General features: G+C 26.8%; 4 protein-coding genes across 4 annotated transcripts; 1 reads left to right on the top strand and 3 right to left on the bottom strand.

The window, feature by feature from the left end:
- Window positions 1-3,527: 3,527 nt before the first annotated feature.
- Window positions 3,528-7,747, top strand: WDR26 (WD repeat-containing protein 26, putative; the record flags this gene model as incomplete). The annotated part of the gene is given in 2 exon segments (XM_029005447.1): window positions 3,528-4,052; window positions 4,067-7,747. 2 exon segments carry the CDS (start codon window positions 3,528-3,530, stop codon window positions 7,745-7,747), a joined length of 4,206 nt encoding a protein of 1,401 aa, XP_028862035.1.
- Window positions 7,748-10,513: 2,766 nt separating this feature from the next.
- On the bottom strand, window positions 10,514-16,818 carry PUF1 (mRNA-binding protein PUF1, putative; the record flags this gene model as incomplete). Its single annotated transcript, XM_029005446.1, has 5 exons — window positions 10,514-12,700; window positions 13,316-13,552; window positions 13,962-14,192; window positions 14,392-14,564; window positions 15,009-16,818. The coding sequence occupies 5 exons, from the start codon at window positions 16,816-16,818 to the stop codon at window positions 10,514-10,516; spliced, it is 4,638 nt and encodes a 1,545-aa protein (XP_028862034.1).
- A 4,736-nt stretch (window positions 16,819-21,554) lies between these two features.
- PmUG01_10025800 (secreted ookinete protein, putative) lies at window positions 21,555-23,380 on the bottom strand (the record flags this gene model as incomplete). The annotated part of the gene is made up of 7 exons (XM_029005445.1): window positions 21,555-21,574; window positions 21,776-21,914; window positions 21,999-22,079; window positions 22,257-22,273; window positions 22,623-22,709; window positions 22,960-22,987; window positions 23,099-23,380. 7 exons carry the CDS (start codon window positions 23,378-23,380, stop codon window positions 21,555-21,557), a joined length of 654 nt encoding a protein of 217 aa, XP_028862033.1.
- A 1,447-nt stretch (window positions 23,381-24,827) lies between these two features.
- Window positions 24,828-26,039, bottom strand: PmUG01_10025700 (conserved Plasmodium protein, unknown function; the record flags this gene model as incomplete). Its single annotated transcript, XM_029005443.1, has 3 exons — window positions 24,828-25,104; window positions 25,368-25,421; window positions 25,624-26,039. 3 exons carry the CDS (start codon window positions 26,037-26,039, stop codon window positions 24,828-24,830), a joined length of 747 nt encoding a protein of 248 aa, XP_028862032.1.
- Window positions 26,040-27,006: the final 967 nt, after the last annotated feature.

Below are 27,006 nucleotides of genomic sequence, written 5' to 3'. Positions count from 1 at the left end.
TAAATTTAATAATACATAAATGTTACATATGTAACTACTATCATTATTTTCGCTATTATTATTTTTTTATTTTATTATTTTTTTTTTTTTCTGATGTGAATAAATTGCTGTAAAACTTGATTGCCGTGAAAGGGGAAAAAAAAAAAAAAAAATTACAAGTTAACGAAGTAATGTAGTAATGTAGTAATGTAGTAATGAAGTAATAAAATATACATGTACATATAAATGGAGAGAAAAACAAAACAACGAAAAAAATGCAGAGCCAGTATAAGGTAGTTACCTAGCAAAGTAAAAAAAAAAAAAAAAAAAAAAAAAAAACACACCATTAGTATAGAAGTATAAGCATAAATTATTTTAAAAATAAGAAAAAGGGTGAAATAGAGTTTGTTGTTACCCCTCCAAAACTTCTGGCCCGTCCACTTCTTTTCTGAAAGCATAGCTTACGCATTGTGGTATATATATATATATATATATATATATATGTATGTATATATGTGTGTGTATATATGCCTAGCACTACTAACGAAAATGTGGAAATGCACCTGACAAAATACATTTCTGTGTGAAACAATTAGAAAGACTCTTAAACTAACAGTGCTAACTTTTTTTTTTAAAGAATAAATTAACACACAAAAATTAAGTTTATAATTTTAAAAACGCAATATTGCATGTTATTATATTGTCGAATTAATAAATATATAAAATGTATAACATGTACAGGCTGTTGTTATTATAAAACGTATATTATACAATTTAATTTTTAAATATCTCCTTTTCAAAAAAAAAAATAAATAAAATGAAAAATAAATTACTATTCCCTTTTAACGTATTGTACGAGTAATCAAACAACACAAAATAAGTGGAATAGCTTTAACAAGATAGGCTTGTACATTTTTTCCTTTTTCTCAATAAAGAAAAAAGACTTTTCCCCAAATTTACATATTCGAAATTTATAAAGAAAAGAAAGAAGTAAGAAGGGGAGGAGCTAATGCATGCCAATAGCAGCTGCGGAAATATGTAATATTTACCCACACAGATATCGTAACCTGTTATGTGTCAATCAATACGATTGCAATTTTATAGTAAACGCCTGTGTTTGCTTCGATTTACCCACTGTGCTATACTCAATAGATTAGCATAAAAATGAGCCATAAATATTTGGCATAAAAATAACACGTACTGCTTAATACTCCTGTCGAAATGCTACATTATTTTGCCATCGGGGGTACAAAAACAATTTTTTTCAAAAAATGAACTACAAAATAGACATAGACAATTATCATTCAAATCCTTTTTCAATTTAAAAGAATATATTTTTCTATTACTAAAGAAATAAATTGTGTGCACAATGTTATACGCATGAATGCAACAATTTTGTTGGAGACTGTTTTTGTATTTTGTTCACTAAAAAAATATATGAACAAGGAATAAATATTATGAACAGGTCAGGTGAACCATGAACAAAGGTGCGAAAAATGAATAAAAGATGAACGCACGACTTTTGCGGATAAGGCGTGTGCTTATAAATATGCGCAAACACATATGTACACAAATGTGTACATGTATACTTATATTTCATGTGATGCCCACGTTTGAAAGCCTTTTTTTCTTAATTATTTTGTTTCCTCCACGAGTTACGCTACGGCAAAAGAATAATCGCTATCTAATATGGAAATTAAACAAACAAACAAACAAACAATTGCATCAAAATAATCTTCAATTTTGAAATATCCGTTAAACATAAATTTCATAATTTCCTTAAATTTTTCCTTTGCTCAAATGAAAAAGAATTTACACCTATTATTTCGTATTTTCCCAATGCATGGAAATACTTAGAAATACGTATGCTCCTTTTTAGTGCTTTTTTTAATTAAGTATTCTTTTTTTCTTATGAAAAAAAAAAAAAAATAATAATAATAAAGAAAGAAGTTCATTTAAAAATTAAGAAGGCTACAAAATTAAAACAGTTAATAAAAAAATGAAAAAAGGAATGACGAATGATAAATGATGAATAACCATACTGTTTACTTTATAATAATAAGGGCTTTTATTTAACTGCAAAAATTTATCGATATACATTTTTACTTACAAAATATTGTGCTTACACAAAAAAAAAAGTTAGTTAACACTAACTTCTGTGAAATTAAAGCTATACATATGTTTTATTTTGTATTTTTATATTTTTTTTTTTTTTTGTCGGTAAATAACACAATTTTATATATTTGAAAATAATCTGAAAGAGGTGCATGAGTGTACATAGTGTTATACAAGAAAAAGCAAAATATGTAATAGCATCATATATGCACTTAACATGTGTTTTGTTTTTCTTTCTTTCTTTCTATTTTATACATTTTTATTTTTATTTTTATTTTTTTTCTTTTCCTTTGTAATTTTTTTTTTTTTTTTTTTTTTTTGTTTTACATATATCAAATAACACATTCAATCAGCGAAACACAGCTTTGATACTCCTGTTTATTTCATTAACGGTACAATATTAAGGGACGTTGACGGATCTCTTAACATAACTTTTCAGCACAGAAGAATAGATTATGTGTATCATTATCCATATATAGATTTGTATGTAAAACGTACATGTGTTCCACATATATGTATATATAAATATATATATGTTCATATATATACGTGTATATATGTTCATATATACTACATCGAAATTTTAGCCATTTCAAGAAAAATATAATCCTAGCTGAGGACATCATATATTGTTAATCAAAACATATGCAAAGAGGAAAAAAAATTTGGAAAAAGAAAGAAAAGAAGAGAGAAGAAAGAAGAAAGAAGAAAAAAGATAAAAGATAAAACAAAAAAGAAAAAAGATAAAACAAAAAAGAAAAAACAAAAAAGAAAAAAGAAAAAAGAAAAAAGATAAAAGATAAAAGAAAAAAGATAAAAGATAAAAGATAAAAGATAAAAGATAAAAGATAAAAGATAAAAGAATGATTGAGGAAAAAAAGAGTACAAGATATTGTAATATGTGGCATTTGCGTACTTAGCCCCTTTTTCGTTTTCGTTTTCGTTTTCTTTTTCTTTAATTTTTTCGTCTCACCATACATGAATATATACACTTATATGCATATGTACATATAATACACATATATATAATATAATGTATTATTTATTATTTTTTTTTTTATTTTATTGCTTTCTTTTCCTTTTTGTTATTTTTTTTTTTTTTTTTTTTTTGCCTATTTTTAGCTTTTTTTTTTTATTTTATATTTTATTTTTTTTTCTTCCGTTTTTGGGTTTTTCTTTTTTACCATTTAACTCCATCTTCTTCGCTTCTTCTTCCTTTGCCCATCATTTCACGCATCGTTTTGTTTCCTCCCTCGTCCCCTTCACCTTTTACCTGTTCTTGTTGTACTTCTTATATGTCGAAAAGCTACTAACTCGTCATATGGACTTGCACTTATCACCCCTTTTCATCAATTTTTGATTTCCCTTATACCCCCAAAAGTTTTCATGAGACTTATAAATAGATATTATTATCCCCACCCCCCTAAATCGTTATGAGTTTAACAAATATCATTAAACGTGATAAGAGGAAAAGACAGGAGGAAATAAGTCATGTTATTAAGAAAAAACTAAAAAATAGTAATATGTTAAATACTGTTGATAAGAACAATCAAAATGAAATTGTTTCGTCTTCGTTGACTACGAAGAATGCATATATGAATGAACTTGTAAATAACAATATAATAGAAAATATGACATATGTAAAAGATGATGAGGAACAAACAATAAATATAAATAGAAACAAAGGAATACATGATTTGAGTTGTAATTTTTTTCAAAATAATTATAGCTACTTTTGTGATAAATGGACAGAAGTAAACTCTTCCATCCCCAATGAACCAAAGTATTATTTACACACATGTGTACAGGAAAAAGTACATAATCAAAATGGGCATGAAGAAAATATGAAAAAGGAAAATTATTTAAGTAATAGTAATAAGGACTTAACTAAATTGAAGAGAAGAAAAAGAAAGTCTACTGTTAACGAAAAAAAAGACAAGGAGAAGAAGAAGAAGAAGAAGAAAAAAAAAAAAAAAATAAAATAAAAAAAATAAAAAAAATAAAAAATGATAGAAGAGCAAGAGAAAGAAGCAACAACAGCAACAGAAGTAGAAGTAGCAGAGGCAGAAATAACGATGATAATAACAGTAATAGTAATTACTCACGTGGACGTAGCACTGCCAATGAGAATAGCATCGCCAGTGAAAGCAGTGCCACGATCGGAAGTAATATAACCAAGGGAAGCAATATCACCAAGGGGAATAATACCACTAATGGGAGTAGCGGTTCCAACAGTGATGAGCAAAGTGAAAATGAAAAGTCAAACGACTACATATGGGAAGGGTTAATGAAAAAAGACGTTATACTATTACTAATCCAAGCGATTAAAAACATGGGTTATAAAAAGTCTGCCAAATATTTAGAACTAGAAAGTGGAATAGAGTTAGAACAACCATTAGTTAAAGAAATGCATAAAAAGATATTATCAGGAGATTGGAAAAATGCAATATATAATTTAAAGAAATTAAATATAAATGAAAATGTGATTAAGGCTATAGGATTTTTAATATATGAACAATCTTTTATAGAATATTTATATCAAGGTAAATATTTTGCTGCTTTAAGATGTTTAAGAAGTAAAATGAAAAAATATTGTTTTGATGAAGATACGTATAATAGATTACATGAATGTACGACTTTTTTTATGTCTATAAATAATTTATATGTACACAAAAATAATAAAAAAAATTTTAAAAATTCGCGTAAAATTCTATTTGAAAAAATAAATAGATTATTACCTGAACATATTATTTTACCACCTAGGAGACTAGCTATTTTGTTACATCAGTCACTTAAGTATCAAGTGGACAATTGTTTGTTCCATAACAACTTTTCCGAAATGAAATTACGTAAAAATTTATTAAAATATGAAAAGGCAAAAAATCAGGAAAATGCCAACAACAAGCTATTTCTTAACCTACAGGATTACAATGGTAGGAATGCCTGTTTATCCAAAAAAATGAAAATTAAAAGAAAAAAAAATAATAAATTAAATAACAACAATGATAATAGTGATAATAACAATAAGAACAACAATAATTGTAATAACAGTAATAACAGAAATAACAGTAATAACAGAAATAACAGTAATAACAGTAATAACAGTAATAACAGTAATAACAGTAATAACGCAAATAACGAAAATAATGAAAATAATAATAACAGCAGTAACAATAATAGTAGTAATAAAAATAATGGTAATAGTAACACTATTCTTCAGTACTACGAAAATATATGTACAAGCAAGAAAAATTCCTGTTGCGAAAAACAAAATTTTTGTAAAATTAATTTTTCGAAATGTAATGAACTGAATAATGAATCATCTGTTTACTTACACAAGTTAAAAGAGAGTAGTCTCACGGAACACACCAAATATGCAGAGCATGTGATACTCGACAAACATGCCGCAAATAATTCCTGTAGCTACACGAACAAAACGGTTCTATGGGAAAGCAAACATGCAGACGAAAAACAGTTTAACACGGCTAGCAGCGGGGCGCTTAGCGGCAGTAGGATTGGCGGAAATGCGCACAATAGCGGTACTCACAATAGCAATAACGCTTCTAGGAAAAGTACAAAATTGAAAAATACGTTCCTTGCGGAGGGTGGGGAACAAAACAGACAAATCATCTCAAATGCTAATAATCTCACTTCTGTATATCTACTTAACAATTCTTTATCTTACCATAAAGAAGGGAAAATGAAAAATATGAAAAATATGAAAAATATGAAAAACGATATGATGATGAGTGGGAGTAAAATATGTACCCTAAACGGGGGTAATTATGAACATTTAAAAAATCACTCAAACTTTGATGAACAGCCAACAGCTCCACATAAATGCGAAAACTTGAAATATGCACATACATTTGATAATTATAGTGAGCAAGAAAACAGATTAGAGGATCAAAAAAAGATCGATATTAGTTCTTATGATACATTTGTAAATTCCGTGCAATTTGTAAGTAAAAATGTGGATGGTGTAACGAATATGAACAGCAGTAGTAATACTTGCGCTAATGCTTGCGCTAATACTTGCGCTAATGCTTGCGCTAATGATTGCGCTAATACTTGCGCTAATGCTTGCGGTAGTGCTTGCGGTAGTGCTTGCGGTAATATCAACAGTAGTGCCTACAACAACTGTAACTGTAACTGTAACTGCAACTGCCATATCCACAGCTGTAGCGGTAGCAATAACGTTACGGAGTACAAGAGCGAGCCGTCGAGTAAGCAAGGAAGTAAGACCGTAATATATCTAAACGAGTATATAAACGAAAGGGAGGAGATAGAGGCGCTATTTCCATATACCAGTGTAGGTAAAGAGGAAGTCAGATTAGAAGAACAAAAAAAGGAAAGAATCGATAGAACCAAAAGAATAGAAGGAATCGAAAGAATAGAAGGAATCGAAAGAACCGAAGGAACCGAAAGAATAGAAGGAATCGAAAGAACCGAAGGAACCGAAAGAATAGAAGGAATCGAAAGAACCGAAGGAACCGAAGGAATCGAAAGAACCGAAGGAATCGAAAGAACCGAAGGAATCGAAAGAACCAAAAGAACAAAAAGAAGGAAAATGAAAAAAGAAATAGATAAGTTAGACATACAAAAAGAGAGTGCATGTAATGATAATAACTATAAGTTATTGTCCATATCATTGTTAAAAAATCATGAATGTAGAAGAATTAAATTGCCCTATTATTGTATAAAAGTATTACAAGGACATAAGGATGAAGTATGGTATGTTAATGTATCACCTAATGGAAAATATATTGCTTCTTCAAGTAAGGATAAAAGTGTATTCTTATGGAATGGGAAATACCCATTTAATAAAATAAGAGAATGGAATGGTCATATAGATGGTGTTAGTTATATTATATGGAGTCATAATAGTAAATACTTAGTTTCTGGTTCGAATGATTCAAATATTATTATATGGAGTCCAAGGAGTAATAAAAAAAAGTTAAGTCTAACTATGCATAATGGTCCTATTACATCTATTTGTTGGTCTAAAGATGATTCTATAATTATATCATCAGCATTTGATAAGAAAATATTCTGTACTAAATTAAGTGAAGAACTAAAAAGTTTTTCTATATTATATGCTTGGTCCTTTAGTACTAGAATACAAAATTTCGTTTTTACAAATAATGAGAAATATTTAATTGTTGTTCCATCAGATAAAAATGTTAGAGTTATAGATTATAATATGAAAAAAGAATTATACATTTTACCTGAATATGACACTATTACATCAGTGTGTGCATCCAATTTGTATAATCATATATTAGTTAATATAGCGGATCGAAAACCAACCATCAAATTGTGGGATGTTAAATACAGATATATTATTCAAACGTATAGGGGACATAAACAAGGGAGATTTATTGTTCATTCCACTTTTGGTGGAAAAAATGAAGACTATGTTATAAGTGGTAGTGAAGATAGTTTAATATACATTTGGCATAAAACAAAAGGTTATTTATTAGATGTCATAAATGGGCATGCTTCAACTGTTAGTATAGCCATATGGCCACTCTCCACCACCAAATTCCCCTACATGGTTTCAGCTTCGGATGATCATACTTTAATGATATGGAATGTATGTCCCAGGGTAAATAGTGTCAAAAAGGAAATAAAAAAAAAAAAAAAAAAATAAATTCATTCATCCCTTTTTAGTGGAATTAACAAAATTTCATGCCCCTAAGAAGGTCGAGAGTGCGTATTAGGGGAAGCACACTAGTTCGCCCAAATCTCGTATCGTCATTTTTCCACAATTGCACAACGGCACAACGGCACAACGACACAACGACACAACGACACAACGGCACAATTCCATTCTATCATTTTAATGATTTTTTTTTTTTTTTTCCGTCCTTTTGACACGAGCCACGGTTCATTTAGTGTAAATGCAAAGTAATCCAAATTGATGAAATGCTCCTACAGATTAAGTTTTTACAGCTTTATTTTTTGTACAGAACGGTACATTTTTACCTTACGTGTTCATATGATATAACCAGAATTTTATGAACAAGTCAGATTGCTGCAAATGAAATTAAAATTTGCAACTCCTAAAGGAAAAGGAGGCGAGATGAAATGTGTACATACAAATATACATATCATATTTCTCATTAATATGTGCAGACAACAGATCGATATAATAAAAATGATGAATTTTGTTTATTTTCGTTTTACGGAAAAAAGGAAAAAGTGAAGGTTTTGAAGGAATGGAAGAAGATAAACTGAGCTAAGCTATGCAGTGCTGCTTATTGTGTAATCAAACATATATATATATATATTTTTTTTATTATTTTATTTTTTAGTTCTTTTTGTGTGTATATACATAAATACTTAAGTAGATGATAAGTACATTTATTTATATTTATGCATGTGCGCCTATCTTCTTAACTCTTGAGAAGTATAGACAGGGGAGAAAAGCATGTATTTCCCATTTTTTATACAATAGTTACCTTGCATATTCATGAACATCCCCATACATATACACACACATACATATGCGTGTGTGTATTTATTTTTTTTTTTTTTTATTCTATTAACGCTGTTATTTTTTCCCCATTTGATAGCATATAAAATTATGGAAAAAAAGGGAAAAACTGTATGTATAAAATTTACATTTAATTGCAAGTAGTTAGATTGAAACAGTACGTATAAAGGAACAAGCATGGTTGAAAAAAATAGTTCATTATGTCAATTTAGTTAGATAAAAAAAAAAAAAAGTTTAGTACGTAAATTTAGCTAGATAAAAAAAAATATATATATTTTACCGCGATGAATTATAGAACTTATAACATGATATATGCTACATTTAAAATATCCTAATTTGCGAGCTCGTCCTAATTTTTAAGTTCAATTATAAAATAGTAAAACAAGAAAAACGAAATTGAGACATTTTGTGCCTCATTAAAGGATGTCATTATTTATTCAATTATTGAACTATTCAATTATTTGATTATTCAATTATTTGATTATTGAACTATTTGATTATTGAACTATTTGATTATTGAACTATTTGATTATTGAACTATTTGATTATTGAACTATTTGATTATTGAACTATTTGATTATTGAACTATTTGATTATTGAACTATTTGATTATTGAACTATTTGATTATTGAACTATTTGATTATTGAACTATTTGATTGTTGAACTATTTGATTATTGAACTATTTGATTATTCAATTATTTGATAATTTTTTTTTTCTAACCAGTTTTGTCTAAAAATTATAGCTCATAAATTTCGAACTCAAGTATTTAACAATGCGTAATTGAAAGAGTGAGGATCTAGTAACAACAATTGAAAATTTCTTTATTTTTTTACAACACCTTTGTTAATAAGAAAAATGATATGCGAGTTTGATAAATGTATACCAGGGTGAAGTAATTCTACTATCTTGATTATCTTAATATTTAAAAAATGTTAAAGTTAAATATTTAATTATCTTTAAAAAGTAAATTCACAAACAAATTCATTAAATGAAATTTTTACTCTACAAAAAAAAAAAAAAAAAAAAAAAAAAACTAAATTCAACTGCATTCTTTAAAAAAAAAAAAAAAAAATACATGCACATACGTACATATATATATATATACACATATAAACACAGATAAATACGTACATACATACATACATACATACGTACATACATACATACATACATACTTACATACATACATACATACTTACATACATACATACATACTTACATACATACATACTTACATACATACATACATACATTCATTATATATATATGTTTACACATATGAGCACACAAATCAATTTTCTTTTTCAAAAAAAAAAAAAATAATTTATAATATTTATTTTTTGCACATGATAACATCTCCTTTAAAAAAGGAATTTCGAAAATTAGTTATAAAAGAATCAAAATAATGCGTATGTACAATATTTATACATTCGTAATCATATGTATGTATATAAATTAGATAAAACGTAGTTGCATATATATATATATATATATATATATATATAATTTCAAAATATTCTTAAAAACATGCGTACTAGCAAAAATAAACTGTTGTACTCTTAATTCAAATTTCTGTTCAAAAATATAAATTCTTTAGACAATTATTTAATTATCTTATTTCATTACATTTATTTTTTTTTTTTCCATTTCGAGGTAAAAAAAAAAAAAAACGAAAAAAAACCTTACTCAAGTGCACATATAACATAAGAACGTATAAGTTTGAATTTAAGTCTTGCTAATCAAACTAATAGATCAAATATTTACATAAACATTGGGATAAATCCATGCACATATATACATATATTATATATATGCATACACATATATGTCAGACGCACTTATAACGGCTTTTTTTTTTCTTTTTTAAAAAGAATTCATAAGGATGAGATATAAGAGAGCACTTAATAACACACATCATCACGTTGAGCACAATTCATTCGTATATTTTTTTCTGCCTTTTTTGGACTTCTTCGTGATGTTGTCATCTTTATTATTTTGATTGCTTGTTAAGGCATATGAAACTTTTAAGTTAATCTTATTACTACACATGTTAGAATTATATTTTTGACTATTATTTCTCTTGGGATGAAAGTTTCCACAATTTTCATTGTATGAGTTGTAACTATTATTATTATTATTATTCCTGCTGTTATTATTGCTAACATTATTGCTGTTATTACTATAGGCGTAGTTTTTACTTGATATTACGTTATAAATATTATTTACATTATTGATTAGGTCCGTCTGTTCTTTTTTACATTCGCTCTTCTTAAAATTATTGCCTATTTTGTTACTCCTTGTATCCCTGAATTTATCCTTTGATCCAACTGTGTATTCCTCACTTTTTTTAACCCAATCTTTGTGCATGTTTCGGTTTCCATTTTCGTTCTCGTTTCCATTTTCGTTCTCGTTTCCATTTTCGTTCTCGTTTCCATTTTCGTTCTCGTTTCCATTTTCGTTCTCATTTCCATTTTCGTTCTCATTTCCATTTTCGTTCTCATTTCCATTTCGCTTTCCATTTCTGTTCCCGTTCCTGTTCCCATTGCTGTAGTTTTCACCGTTAAAATTATCATATATACTGTTGGTACTACAATTATTTATTCCACCCACTAGATTATCTGCCTTAAGCTCATTAATTTCGGTCTCTCGATGTAAGTTATTATTACGCTCATATTTTGTGTCATCCAAATTATCATTATATTTTTTATCCCTTCTACTTCCTTGTTCATTAAATTTCTGATTATTTTCCCTGACTTGATCATAAAAATTTTGATTTTTTCCCCTACCTTGTTTATTATTTTTCTTATTTCTTCCCCTACTATGGTCATTACTTTTCTGATTTTTTCCTCTGAAACGACCACTAGAATTATTATTTCTTTCTTTGGAAACGTTGTTCATATTTTCATTTTGTTCACATGATATGGGGTATACGGTGTTATCATTTTTATTTAAATCGTCCATATCTGTACCTACCACCTCATTATGGCTGAATCGTTTGTAGTTATTTTTATTTTGATATCTATTCTGCTTGTCCGTATTATAATCATTATTCGTCATCGCGTTGTATGAACAGTTATTACGCTCCAGGCTTTTATCCACATTATTACAGTTACCACTATTATTGTTGTTGATGTTGCAATTTGTCGGGATCATTTCGTTATAACTGATTCTTTGATTACTGCTAGCCGTTCCATAATTATACGAAAACTCATCAGGTATGCAATTTTTACTGTAATAAATTGTACTGTTCATGAAAGAACTATCGCTGCGTTTGTCATTAATAGGAGGGTAGCTTATAGGTGGACCGATAATAGAAGCACCGCTCAAACGAGGATCTTTATCAATAGCATATTTATCCTCGACTTCAGCGTTATTCTGAATGTTCAAATGGTCCATACTTTGCATGGTTCTATTTTGTTCTGTATTATTGTTATACAACGGAATACTATTTGTTAGTCGGTTATAATTATTTGAAAATGGTAGTTTTGAATTATTATACATTTCATTTTTTTTTTTTTTTTTCCCATTTTTTACAATTTTTGGTATATCCGTTACATTAGTACTGAAGGAAGATTGGTCTTTATTAGAAGTACTTGGATGGTCATTAGATGTATTCACATTTGAAATTTGATCGTTCTCAAAATATTGATTATTAATATCTGCATTAAGTAAAGGATGCCTTTTGGCTAGTTTCCATGCAATTCTTTTACCTGATGATATATTACGTAATTCTTTTATATAAGGTTTTATTCCTTCTACTAATTTCGTTAATTCAGGTTCAGAGGCAACTGACAATGCTCTTTGTATAACATAATTACCAAACGGATCAAGTATAATACTTTTTAACACATCTTGTCCTTTTTTTAATAATGCATTAATCATTATTTTTCTACATTGATTATTACCATTTATTAGACATTTCTCTACTACATTTGAAGAAAATTTTTGAACAGCTAGATTTTCTATACTTGGTAATAATTTATTAACAATATCTAAGTTTACTTTTTCATCTCCTAAATTTAATATGTACTGAACGACATAATTTCCGAAAGCATCCTGTACTAGGTCCAGTGCGCTGTTTGAAATATTTTTTATGAATAACTCCTGCAAAGATTCATGGTACGAGGAAAATGATGTTACTATTCATAGGCGGATTGTGTATGTGTATATGTGGGGGAGGGAAATAACGGACGTATACTCAGGTGTGCACATATACATATATGTGCATGTATGAACGCAAGTATGTATATACATATGCGCATGTGTGTACGCAAGTATGTATATACATATGTGCATGTGTGTACGCAAGTATGTATATACATATGTGCATAAATGAACGCAAGTATGTATATACATATGTACATGTGTGTACGCAAGTATGTATATACATATGTGCATGTGTGTACGCAAGTATGTATATACATATGTGCATGTATGAACGCAAGTATGTATATACATATGTACATGTGTGTACGCAAGTATGTATATACATATGTACATGTGTGTACGCAAGTATGTATATACATATGTACATGTGTGTACGCAAGTATGTATATACATATGTACATGTGTGTACGCAAGTATGTATATACATATGTACATGTGTGTACGCAAGTATGTATATACATATGTACATGTGTGTACGCAAGTATGTATATACATATGTACATGTGTGTATGCACGTATGTGAGTGCTATACACCGCATGCAGCGAACGTACCCTTTGCTTCTCGTTGGCAGAATCAATGCACCTCTGAATAACACAACAACCATGTCTGTGCGTAGAAACATCAACACAATTTTTCAAAATAGCATCATATATAAAATTACAATGATTACTTGAGAGCGTAATCAAACATTTCTGGACAACATGATTTCCATTAATATCTTTGATTAAAGTAATTATAGAATTCTTTAGAGCTTTCGTCGTTTTTTTTATTTGTGAAGGCGTTTTTATCTGATAAGAAATTAGGGGTAAAAAATAGAAAGGGCCAAAAAAAAAAAAAAAAAATAAAAATAAAATAATGAGTGAATGAACGATGATAAATTGGATGCGGAAATGGTAGTTACGACTGAGCAGAGGTGCGAAAAAGAGAAACATTATATGTATACTCCTGCAAACAAACATGAAGTATATACATGTACACACTAGTGCACACGCACAAAAAGACGTTCTCCTTATTAATAGGCAAGAATCTATTTCATTAAGAACAGGATACAATAGCACAGTCATATATGCAAAATGGAATAAAAAAATGAGGTACACGGGCGTATTTAATAGACATAAGCATTCAATAAACGTTATCTTGAATAAACACTAGTACTACTTGGACGAATATGAGAACGAGCAATGGTTGTTTCCATACCATTTCTATAAGCTTCTGGACAGTCCTCGTCCCGTGGATACTTATTGAAGCATTAATTAGTTCATCTGAGGATTTGTCAATAATTTTTTCTATCTGTTCTGGGGTACATACTTCCATTAACTTTTGACACAAGTAATTGCCAAAAGGGTCAACCATTAATTCTATTATGTGTTCTAAGGCTTCATTATATATTTCCTCAATGTGCTTTGGATTTTTCTTTTCTAGTATCCTCTGCAGTGTTCTACATCCCATTTGGTCCTTTCAAAGGGGCAAGTAAACGGGTCAGAGTGTAAAAAAAAAAAAAGTCATACAATAAATAATAAAACAAACAAATAAAATGGTAAACGAAATGGTTGAACAAAGGTCAAATTTACGAATGTACTAAACAACCATTTTCTTCATTCCACAAAAAATATATTTGATATAGTACCTTGGCTATTTTGTAGATGTTTCCAGAAAATGATACAGGTAACAAATAATTTTCCTTACTATAATTAAATTTTTTACTATTCATAGCTCTCTTATTTAAATTTTGGTTATTACTATTCGTATTTTTCAATTCTTCTTTTTTTTTTAAATCTTCGTTATTTATGCTAGTGGTTGCTGCAAAGGGGGGAAAATTGCGTAAGTTCATACATATGCAAGTGTACGCATAGGTAATTATGTGTGTGTGTGTGTGTATATGTAAGTGTATGTGTACATGTAAGTGTATGTGTATATGTAAGTGTATGTGTACATGTAAGTGTATGTGTATATGTAAGTGTATGTGTATATGTAAGTGTATGTGTATATGTAAGTGTACGTGTAAATTTATATATGCATGTATATGCACATACACGCACATCGGGACGGAGTTCCCCCTATGGTAAGAAGGATTAACTGATACACTGTCATGCTACATATCAGTGGTACTTGCACCACTGTTATGTTAATTTTTTTTTTTATTTTATTTATTTATTATTATTTTTTTTTTTTCTTATAGGACAGTTACATATATGTTAACTTGTTAAGTGTTAATAAAATGATAACTCCTTATTTTCATCTTACATTGATATGGATACAAATTATTTTGAGGATGATTCATATCGTCTGTGTTATAAACATCGATGGGAGATAACGGAAATATGGGGTATTCATTAAAAAATTGATTACAGAAATAAGACTTAGATGCTGAGGAATAGCAGTTAGAATTAAAGGTATTGTAATATGATATATTTTGTTGGTAAGCATTGCTACTGTTCTGTCTACTGTTATTTGATAAGTATCTTCGTATGTTAAAATTGCTATTGGAAACATAGTTGAAGTAATTAACTATTTGCGTATTATTGTTAGAGTTAACGTTAGAACTGCTGCTTAAGTTATCACTGTTTGGTGGGATCATATTATTATACTCGTTCATGCCACCACCACAGTTAATGCCGATAATACCGCCAACTCCGCTAATACCGCCAACTCCGCTAATACTGCCAACTCCGCTAATACCACTCATACTGTACGGTAACACACCTTTATGCATTAAGGCATTACCTGCTATTTTGTCGGGGCAATGTAATGCACCAGACATTGCATCTGTGTGGTATATTTTATCATTAATGTATACATTGGGAACGCAAAGATACTTGCTATAGTTATAATACATTTTATTGCTGTTATCACAATTCACAAGGGTATTATTATTAAAACTGTTATTCCCATTGTTGTTGCCACTAACATTAGCGCTACCATGTACATTGCCACTGCCGTTAGCATTACCATTTCCACCGCTGTTACCTCTGTTACCGCTGTTGCTGCTACAGCTAACATTGTTATTGCTCAAATCACTAGTGGTACAGTCAACCCCGCAATAATGCTTATTATTCATAATATCATTTCTGTAGTTAAAAAAAGGGCATGCTGGAATGAATGAAGAGCAGTAATAGTTGTAATAGTCATAAGGTACCATAAAATTTTTTGCATTTAATAAAAAATTTGCATCGTTATAATTAGGAGAACAGGTATTCGGTAGGGTTGATGGAAAATAAGATGTACTATTCATTCTGTTTGTATCATCAAAATAAGTGCAGTAATTTTCTTTATTATAATTTAACGTATTTGTAGAAGGATAGTTCATAATAGATTTTACGTTGTTATTCGTTATTTCTTTATTCGTATAACAGCTACTGTAGGTGTTTTTGTATAAAGTCGGTGCATTGTTGTTAGTGGAGGTGATACTGTTACTCATGTTGATGCTTATGTTGTTGCTGCTTAAGCTGTTACTATTTATGTTGTTATTATTGTTATTTGATGGGCATTTTCCTCCATTCTTTTTCATCGAAATATCTGTCATATCATTTAAGTTATTCCTGTCATGGTAAGGTATGTTTATTCCCACAATCATGTTATCGGAAACAGTTGAAGGTATACCTCCTTCACTCATTGGTAATAATGTATCGCTGTACGCGACTTCAGAGCTCTTCTCTACGTCTACATCTACACCTACATCTACGTTTACATCTACATTTACTTCTACTTCTACATCAACTTCCACATCTTTGCTAATTAATGCCTTTTTATCACCTGAAATATTACCATCTTTGACAATGCCATCTAAATTTTCTCCTCGATAATCTTTCCTGCTATCGTTGCTATTGTTATCATCCCCTTTATCACTGTATTTATTGGTACTGTTAATATTTTTCTTCTTAGAAGAGTAGCTCGAGTTGCCGTGTTTAGACATTTTTTTATTGACCATGTTCATATTACCATTACATATTTTATTTTTTTCTTCTTCTTTAAGTATAATATTGTTCCCTTCGATAGATTCATTCTCTAATGAATCTGTCCTATGATCATAATGGTTCGCTTCTTTTTCTTCCATCTTGATTTACATTTAAAACTTAATTTATTATTTTATTATTTTATTATTATATTATTATTTTATTATTATATTATTATATTATTATTTTATTATTTTATTATTATATTATTATATTATTATATTATTATATTATTATATTATTATATTATTATATTATTATATTATTATATTATTATATTATTTTATTATTATATTATTATATTATTATATTATTATATTATTATATTATTTTATTACTTTTATGTCTTTCTTAATGCGGTGTGTAGTTTAAGCCAAGCCTGTCCTTTTTTTTTTTTTTTTTATTAATACTAATGCTGCTATTACTAATACTATTATTACTAATATTACTATTGCTAATACTACTATTTCTAATTTTATTATTACCAATACCAGTATTACGAATTTTATTAATTCTGTTTTTTTGTTTCTTATTATATCTCGTAATTTTAGTTCTCTTTATTTAAAAAAAATAAAATAAAATTATAAATAAAATGATAAATAAAATAATGAAATAAAAAAAAATGTTTAATCACATTAAAAAAAGTTGATACAAAAACATTTTTATAAAAAGCTATTAAAGTTTTTCGAGCAGTACACTCTTCTCTAAACGAATACATAAAAAAATGTACAAATAAGTCTACGTATGCACAATTACGCTTATATATATATATATACACAATTATATAACTATACAACTATATGCCTTTACAGCTATATGCCTTTACAACTATATGCCTTTACAACTATATGCCTTTACAACTATATAACTATACAATAATATAACTGTATAATTATATAACTGTAGAATTATATAACTGTAGAATTATATAATTATTTATTTGTATTTTTTTCACATACTTTCAATTATTTAAAAAAAAAAAATAAAATAAGTCTTAAATAAAAAAAAGAGATCAGGATAAATCAAATTTATGATGGTGTAACATATACTTATAAGTGTAAAATTTATAAAAGTTAAAAAAAATTACATATATGTATAAATGCATATATATATATATATTATATATATATCACTATTATTCAGTATAAAAACAAAAAAAAAAAAAAAAAAAAAAAACTAAAATAAAATAAAATAAAAAGAAAAGAAAAAAAAGGAAATTATACCATATTATATTAAATTAGCTTACATTAAATTTGTAAAAAATCAAATATTAAAAAAGATTAAAATAAATAATATTTTTATGGGACTACAATATCATAACAAATACACTATTATGAAGTGGTCTTTTTTTTAACAAATAATTCGTATCATATCAGATCAAATAAAAACAAATTTTACGCCTTTGTTATTTTATTTTATTTTTTTTTTTTTTATTTTTTTTGTTTCCTACATTTTTTTATTTAATATTTTTCTTTTAGCCTTTTCCAAAATGATGGAATAAACCCAATTGTGGTTGTAGTTATTGTTGTATGATTACTTTGTTTATAACATTTTTTTATTGTTAATCTTGTTCATAAAAAGAGGAAATTTAAACAAAAAAAAAGGTACTGCATAAATTCATGTGTATCTATGTATATGCACATGTTAAGGGAGAGAAACATTAATAATGAAGAAAATATTATAACACATTATATAAAGTATTATATAAAATATTATAACACATTATATAGAGTATTATATAAAATATTATAACACATTATATAGAGTATTATATAAAATATTATAAAACTTTATATTATATAAAATATTTTAATATATTAAATAAAAACAGGTATAATTAATATAGAGTTTATTATAACATAAGGATGTGTATAGAGGGGCATGTTTATATAAATGGATAATTAAATAATACTATATTATCATACACAAAAAAAAAAAAAAAAAAAAAACAGGGTAAAAAAAATTGTGCACATAAATAAGCATAAAAACATTTAATAATAATTTTTTTCAATAATCTTATTTTTAACATTTTTCCTAATTAATAAAAGTTTTATTGACAAGTAAAACGAATAAATAAGTGATAAAGCAAAGTATAATCAAACACGAGGAGATAAAATCAAACATGTGGAAATATAATCATATGTAACGAAAATTATGAACTGTTAAGAAATGATACGAACTTTTATGAAATGATACGAACTGTTATGAAATGATACGAACTGTTAAGAAATGAAACGAACTGTTAAGAAATGATACGAACTGTTATGAAATGAAACGAACTGTTAAGAAATGATACGAACTGTTAAGAAATGATACGAACTGATATGAAATGATACGAACTGTTAAGAAATGATACGAACTGTTAAGAAATGATACGAACTGTTAAGAAATGATACGAACTGTTAAGAAATGATACGAACTGTTAAGAAATGATATGAATTGCTAAGTGTATTGAAGTGTTAATAAATGACGTGAAATGCTATGAAATGTAATGAAATAAAATAAATATGTTAATAGACAACATGAGGAAAATTTCACTTGTCTTTTGGTTCGTAACATAAATATATATATATATATATATGCGTAAGCATATAGTATATATATGCATATAATTTATATTTGTATATAATAAATATGCGTATATATTGTATATGCGTATATAATATATAAATTTACGTATATATATAAATACGTACAGGCATAGATATACATTACAAACTTTAAGCAAATAAAACGAAATTTCGTCTCTTATTTAAAAGGAACAATTTTTTCTTTTTCTTTTTTCATTTTTTTTTCTGACTAAATATATTTCAACTAAAAAAAACGTGTAATTGGAAGCGGCTCATGTCAAAATCAGATATAGGGGGTGGAAAAAAAAAAAAAAAAATATATATAAATATATATATATATATATATATAAATATAAATATGTACGTGATTATAATGCATATATTTGTATGCAAATACAATGCCTTAAAAAAAACGGAAAAAATAATTAAAATTATGTATGCATATAATATGTGCTTATTCGTGTGTATATATATGTATATAATGGATATATATATGCATGTATGTATGTATTTATATATGTATATATAGGTAAATTTATAAATGATATATATAATCGAATTCAATCTTTTTGTTAAATGACTGTTTAGCAAAAAACATATGTGAATGAAAACAAAGAAAACGTGAATTATATATTAATGTATGTATGCATACACATGTATAAAAAAAAAAAAATGAAGCAACGTCCCTTTTTTAAGACTGGTCATATGTATAAACCTTGTTTAAAATAAAAAAAACAAAACAAATCGAAAAAAATTGAAGTAAAACGAAACAAAACGAAAAATTATATTTGCTGCTATTTTTTTAAATTGTAAATTCCATTTATTCCTCTTATGTATATCTTCAATGTAAAGTAAATTAAAAACTATTTCTGGTCATATAGAAGTTAAAAAAAAAAAAAAAAAAAATTGTTACGTCTAAAAAGAACTATAATAAGGATCATTTTTTTTTTTTTTTTTTTCAAATGTATATCCCAAATGTGAATCCATTTTGAAAAAGGTTACAAAAAAAAAAAAAAAAAAAAAGAACAAATAATGTGTTTTGATCATGCCAAAAGACAACAGAGTGCGTGTGTGTGAATGAGAACTTGTATGTGTATGTATGTATGTATGTATGTACGTATGTATGAATGAACGTATGTATATATGTATATAGTATGTATGCACGTATGTATAGATGTATATAGTATGTATATAGTATGTATGCACGTATGTATATATGTTTGCGTTTGAATGCAAATAAGATTGTGAGTAAACAGAAATAATTCAGAATATTTTTCTTTTGAAGGTAAAAATATGAGATTTGCAATATTTTAATATTTATTATTATTTTTTTTTCAAAGTACAACGTATTTAATTATGTTAAACAAGCGTTTCTTTATAGAGAAACCATTTTGGGGAAGGGTGTGTGAAAATATTACACGCCACTTAATTTTATTAATTTAATAAACAGAAGGAAATATATATGCCTATACATATTCCTACACAAGTATGTATATATACACAAATACATATGTTCATAAATACATAAACACATACCAGCTTACATAATAATTTTCATCATATGTAACAAAATTATTAATAACAACGAACTTAATAATTTTTACACAAATTGTATTATCGCCGTAAATTTTTTTGCTTTTTTAATAGAAAAGATGTGTAATATTATTTGTTCATTTATTTTATACCTTGAAAAAAAAAAAATATTCTGAACAAGCATTAATTATTTCAAATAAGGGACTTTCAATAAATTTTTTTTTAATAATAATATAACCATTCAAAAAAGAAAGGACTATATCTTATTATTCACAATAGCGTTACGGAAGAACAAAGAATAAAAAAAAAATAATAACAAATAACTAATGGCAAATGACTAACAACAAACAGCAAATGACTAACAACGAACAGTAGATGACTAACAAAAAACAGCAAATAACTAACAACGAACAGAAAATGATGAACAACGAATAACATAAAACAAAATAAAATTAAAAAAAGGGTTTTCACATTTTTTGTATACACGAGAAGAAAAACAAAACAAACTGAAAAACAAAATAATTCAAGAATAATATTATGTGTAAGTTATTGTACAATTAATTTTTGAACAATTTTGACCAGTTTTGTCTTTTTCTTTTTTTTTTCTTTTGTTCTTTTCCATTATATCCTTGCCCTTACAGTTCTTTTAAATAAAGATAAGAGGAATAAAAAGAGAAACAATAGAAAAAAAATGAACAGGAATCTTTTACATGCTATTAAATCCATATTTGCATTCACGGCCTTCTTATAGGTCCTAATAATTTGGGTAAATGGAACATTTATAGGCATGTGTAAATGCGGATATTCGTACATATATATATATATATATATATATATGTGCGTGCGTATAGGTACGCATGTAAAAAATGAAAAGGCATAGAAATGGGTAAACGGGTGAGTGTAAGGATGAATAAACAGATGAATGAACATGGAGATACTTGTGTTTTACTGTTACCATTTCTGAAAGTCTTTTGTCTAAATTGCGGTCCATTTTGTAGACCGCTTTCTCCATTATTGTCCAAATTTTTCCTGTCATTAATTTCTATATCGTATGATAGATTTTCTTCTTTTTTCTCTTGTTCATCCTTACCTATCTGTAACAATGTAAACAATGCAACGGGTTAAATGTGTACATATGTTTCCAGTTAATTGTATGATAAATGTAAAATTTTTATAACCACATTCACATTTAGTACCTTATTTAAGGAGTCTAACAAATCCTCTATTTCCTCTTTTTCATCCTCTTCCATATTGTCCACCTGTGAAAAAAAAAAAAAAAAAAAAAAAAAAAACTAAGCTCGCTCATATACATACATATACATATACATGCAGCTACATGTAAACGTGTGCAAATACAGGGATTTGAAAAAAATTAAATATTATATATTAGCGTTATGCAGTAATTCCCCTTTACATAAACTTGTTTTATAATTTACGTTCTCCTTGTTGTCCCCTACCAATTTGACAAAAGTAATATTCAAAATGTATTTGATGAAACGGGGTATGCGGGAAAAAAAATATCGACTATGTAATAAAATTAATAAAATAAAATAAACAAAGTAATATAAATAAAGTAATATAAATAAAGTAATATAAATAAAGCAATATAAATAAAGCAATATAAATAAAGCAATATAAATAAAGCAATATAAATAAAGCAATATAAATAAAGCAATATAAATAAAGCAATATAAATAAAGCAATATAAATAAAGCAATATAAATGAAGCAATATAAATAAAAGACAGGAGTGCAAAATCGTAGAAGCCAATTTTGGTTTTTCTTTTTTATATCTTGTATTACTTTGTTTGGGGAAATAAACAGCAGAATTGCTACTTGACCAAATGGAGGCAGACCTTTCCCTCATCCTTTCTTTTTCCTCGAGTTCGTCTGTTCGCACGTGCATATATACGTAAATATATGCCCACACGAGTACAAAAAGAGGTACATAAGTAGATGTACATGTACATGTATGCGTATATGTATACATATATATATACATTCGCTCAGAACACATTTAGAACAACAGCTTTCGTTTTATAAAAAAAAAATCCCTCCCGCTTTTTTTATACACATAATTTTTTTTTTTTTTTTTTTTTTCTTTTCCTTATTTTGCTCCTTTTTTCTTCCCTTTTTTTACACTCTTGCGCACCTTGTAATATTCCAACCTGCAAAAAATTCAAAAAAAAATTTAGCATATCGTTGTTGCCTTAATTTTAAAATGGCATTACAAAAAAAAAAAAAATTTTATTTTTATTTTATTTTATTTATTTAGTAACCTGTCTCCTAATTTCTTGTCTAAGTTGAGATAATAAAAATATAATATCATTCTTGGTAATATTTAATTTTTTTGATGGTACAATTTTTAAATTAATTTTAGGAATAGATTCAGAGATAGACTCAACTACTTCTTCCTTTTTAGGGGCTATCACATTAGCTATATCCGCAACACCAGATATTATATCACCTAAAGGTAAAATTTTTGCTTTATCACAACTAACTGTTGATAGTAATAACGAACTTGAAAAAAAAAAAAAAAAAAAAAATATTAAATTATTCATTTTGAATACAGAGTTAAGGGTAACAAAATATTATGTTAATTTTTGTTCATATGCCAAAGAAATATTTCTACAATGAAACAAATAAAAATAAAAAATAAAAAAATAAATAAGTACAAAATGGATAAAAAGACGGGACAAAAGAGAAAAGATATAGTTTAATAAGATCTACTCTAAATAATTTAGAATCGACAAAAAAAAAAAAAAACATTAAAAAATATTGACAAATTTTGTATAAGTATATATATTATATAAGTATTCACTAATGCATCCAAAAAAAGCATGAGCACAAAAAAAAAAAAAAAAAAAAAAAAGAAGAAAAAAAAATATGCAAGTGTAAATACACTGGGAATTCCTTTCCCCAACTGCCCTTCCCTACAAATAGTTAACCCTTTTAAATGCTTAAAAATAAAGAACATTTTATTTCATTTTTATCACTGAACTGTAGTGAAAGAGGATAAAAGATAAATCTCTCTTCAAATGGGAAAAAAAAAAAACAGTAGTAGTAATAGAAGTAATAGAAGAGGAAAAATTAATCATAAAAATATATATACATGAATATATACATGAATATATACATACACATACACATTAACATACACATTAACATACACATTAACATACACATTAACATACACATTAACATACACGTATATATGTACATGAACGCACGTGCGTATTTCTCTAATTTCAAAACAGATTTATTCTAAGAAGTACAAAGTGGATTCCACTCAATCACACGAATTATATGCTCCTCGTTATGAAATATTTTGAACAGTGTTACATAAAAAATTGTAAATATCAAAGTTTTCGCATAAGGACTAGGAGGGTAAGAGCTACTTAGAGTAGAAGATATAGTATGAGTGAAAGGAGTTTATGGAATATCACTGATTAGCAAAAACAAATTTATTGATTGAATTGTATACTCCTTAATTGTTAAGTGAAAAGCTGAGAGCAAAATAAAAGTAAAAATTAAAAAAAAAAATAAGTTTATTATGGGTTAATTACTTAAACATTATATGTACATGAAAATAAAGTAAGGGCTCATATAATATATGTTAAAAATGTAGAAAAGAAAAAAAAAAAAAAATCATAATTAGGAGTAAGAAGGAGGGAAAAAGGATACTAAAATGAATTGGGATATGCAAGATCATACATAGAAGAATGATATAGGATAAATATAAAAAAAAATATACGTAAAAAAAAAAAAAATAAATAATAAAAATAAAATTAAATTATGTCAAATTAAACTAAATTAAAAGAAGAACTGTATTAATCAAAATTTTTTTTAAATTTTAATGCAATCACGATGCACATCTTTCTTTATGTAGACGATTTGTGATAGTATGTCTTCAAGTTGGAACACATTTTTGAAGAAGGGGAGAGTAAATGATGGTCCTCCTATTCGTTGTTTTTTCCTTCCTTTCTTTTCCTTTGCTCTCCTCCTTTTTTAAATCCAATCTATGTACTCCTTTTTATATTTTACAGATTTCATTTTCGCTTCTTTTATCATCTGAGGAGTTACTGCATTCATTTTGAAATCTCTATCAGTGGGGGTACATGTTCCATCTTCAAAATTTACTTGACTGTGCATCATTACCAAGTTAATGTTTCCTATTTGTGTAGAAAAAGGAGTAGTATAGTAATAATAATCAACGGTAGTCCCTTCCGTAAGTTCTTTAATGGGTGGAGAACATGTTTTTGTTGCTTTATAATAATTATAGTACCTAAAAATATTAATATGTAATTATATGTGCAAAAGTAGAAAAAAAAAAAAAAATATAGAAAAAATGAGCCCAGATATTTCTACATCAATAATGAATTATATATATGTATATACACACACATATACATGCGCATACACATGCGCATACACATACTCATACACATGCGCATACACATACTCATACACATACTTATACACAACGCACTTGTTGGGTACACGTAAGAAAAAATAATACTCTAGTTTTAGTTCTATTAAGGATCTCACCATGAGCAATTATTTGTTGTCATTATTCGAATTCCATTATCTGCAATTCCATGCCTGTAAATGGGAGTAAAAGTATTAACGCAAAATGAAGGAATAAAAAGGGGTGTAAAAAAAAAAAAAAAAAAAAAAAAAAAAAAAAAAAAAAAAAAAAAAAAAAAAAAAAAAAAAAAAAGGGATATTCAATTGTCTTTGCCCAAAATAATATACATAAATTCGTATCCTTGTGTTTTTTTTTCTTTTTTTTTTTTCTGGTTACTTCAAAAATTTTTGCATATGCTGAATAGAATATTCATCACTAGAATTTTGAAGATATTTCCTGTACTTATTTTTCTCATAACTATTCATATCGTAATTGTCAATATTTTTTTCTTGAGAATATAATTTATCGGACATGAACAGTTTCCTTGATTCATATAGTTTTTCTAATGTGGTCAATTTTTCTGACATGTTAATATTTTCGGATTTGTTACCATTTTCGGATTTGCTACCATTTTCGGATTTGCTACCATTTTCGGATTTGTTACCATTTTCGGATTTGTTACCATTTTCGGATTTGTTACCATTTTCGGATTTGCTACCATTTTCGGATTTGCTACCATTTTCTAACTTCTCCAACTTTACCGACACATTTGATGTATCTTTCTCAGACGAGTTTTTTACATCCGGTTTCATGTCTGTTCATGTTTTCATTAAAAAAAATGAGAAAAAAAAAAAAAAAAATATATATATATATATATATATATATATTTAAACAGTTTAAAATTATAAAAATAAAAAAAAGAATTATGCGCAACTTGCATAGGTATTTTTGCAATTACCTTTATCTGATACATTCGTACAGTCCATTATTATTAGTAATAATTAGGCAGTTACAACAGTAGGTATAGAGGTACTGATCGTAGTAAAAATAAAATGACAACTAAAAAGCTTAACGTGCGGTTTAAAGGAAAGATTAAAAGAAAAAATTTAACTTACCAGTTAACGTATCATTTAACGTAACAGTTTAATGCAAAAGAGGGGCGTAAAAAGTTGACGAAAAAGTGAAAAGCAAAAAATTAAGGAAAAGTGTAAGGTAAAAATTTAATCCAAAAAAGGTAACTTAGTGAGGTGATATGTGGAATTACGGAAAAAATTTAACTTAAAGAATTTAAACATATCTGCACCTTTTACTATTTATTGTGAAAACGTTATTTTAATTATTTTAAGAAAAAAAGGAAAATAAAGCAACTCTCACAAAAAAATGATAAAAAATGGAGCACCACTTTAAATGTGTGAGAAAGCAAAAGGAAAAGAAGTATTTTTCCAAGAGAATAATTTATTTCATATTCTTTTATTTACTTTTATTTTGTTATATATATATGTATATATATATATATATATATATATTTATATATGTATGTATGTATATATGTATGTATATATGTTTATGTTTTGCCTTATGAAACGCTCGAAATAAAAGAACCAAATCAAATTATTGTGTTTTGCATGGCTATATATAACTGTTGTAAAGTTGTAAAGTTGTAAAGTGGCAAAGTTGCAAAGTTCTAAAAATAAACTAATAAAGTAAAATAGAAAATTATTTTTGGCTATTTTTTTTTTTTTTTTTTTTTTTCATTTGTTAAAAAGCTATTTATTTTAT

The sequence above is a fragment of the Plasmodium malariae genome (genome assembly GCF_900090045.1).
Source record: "Plasmodium malariae genome assembly, chromosome: 10".
Lineage (NCBI taxonomy): Eukaryota > Apicomplexa > Aconoidasida > Haemosporida > Plasmodiidae > Plasmodium > Plasmodium malariae.
This window is presented reverse-complemented; position numbering and strand designations above follow the sequence as displayed.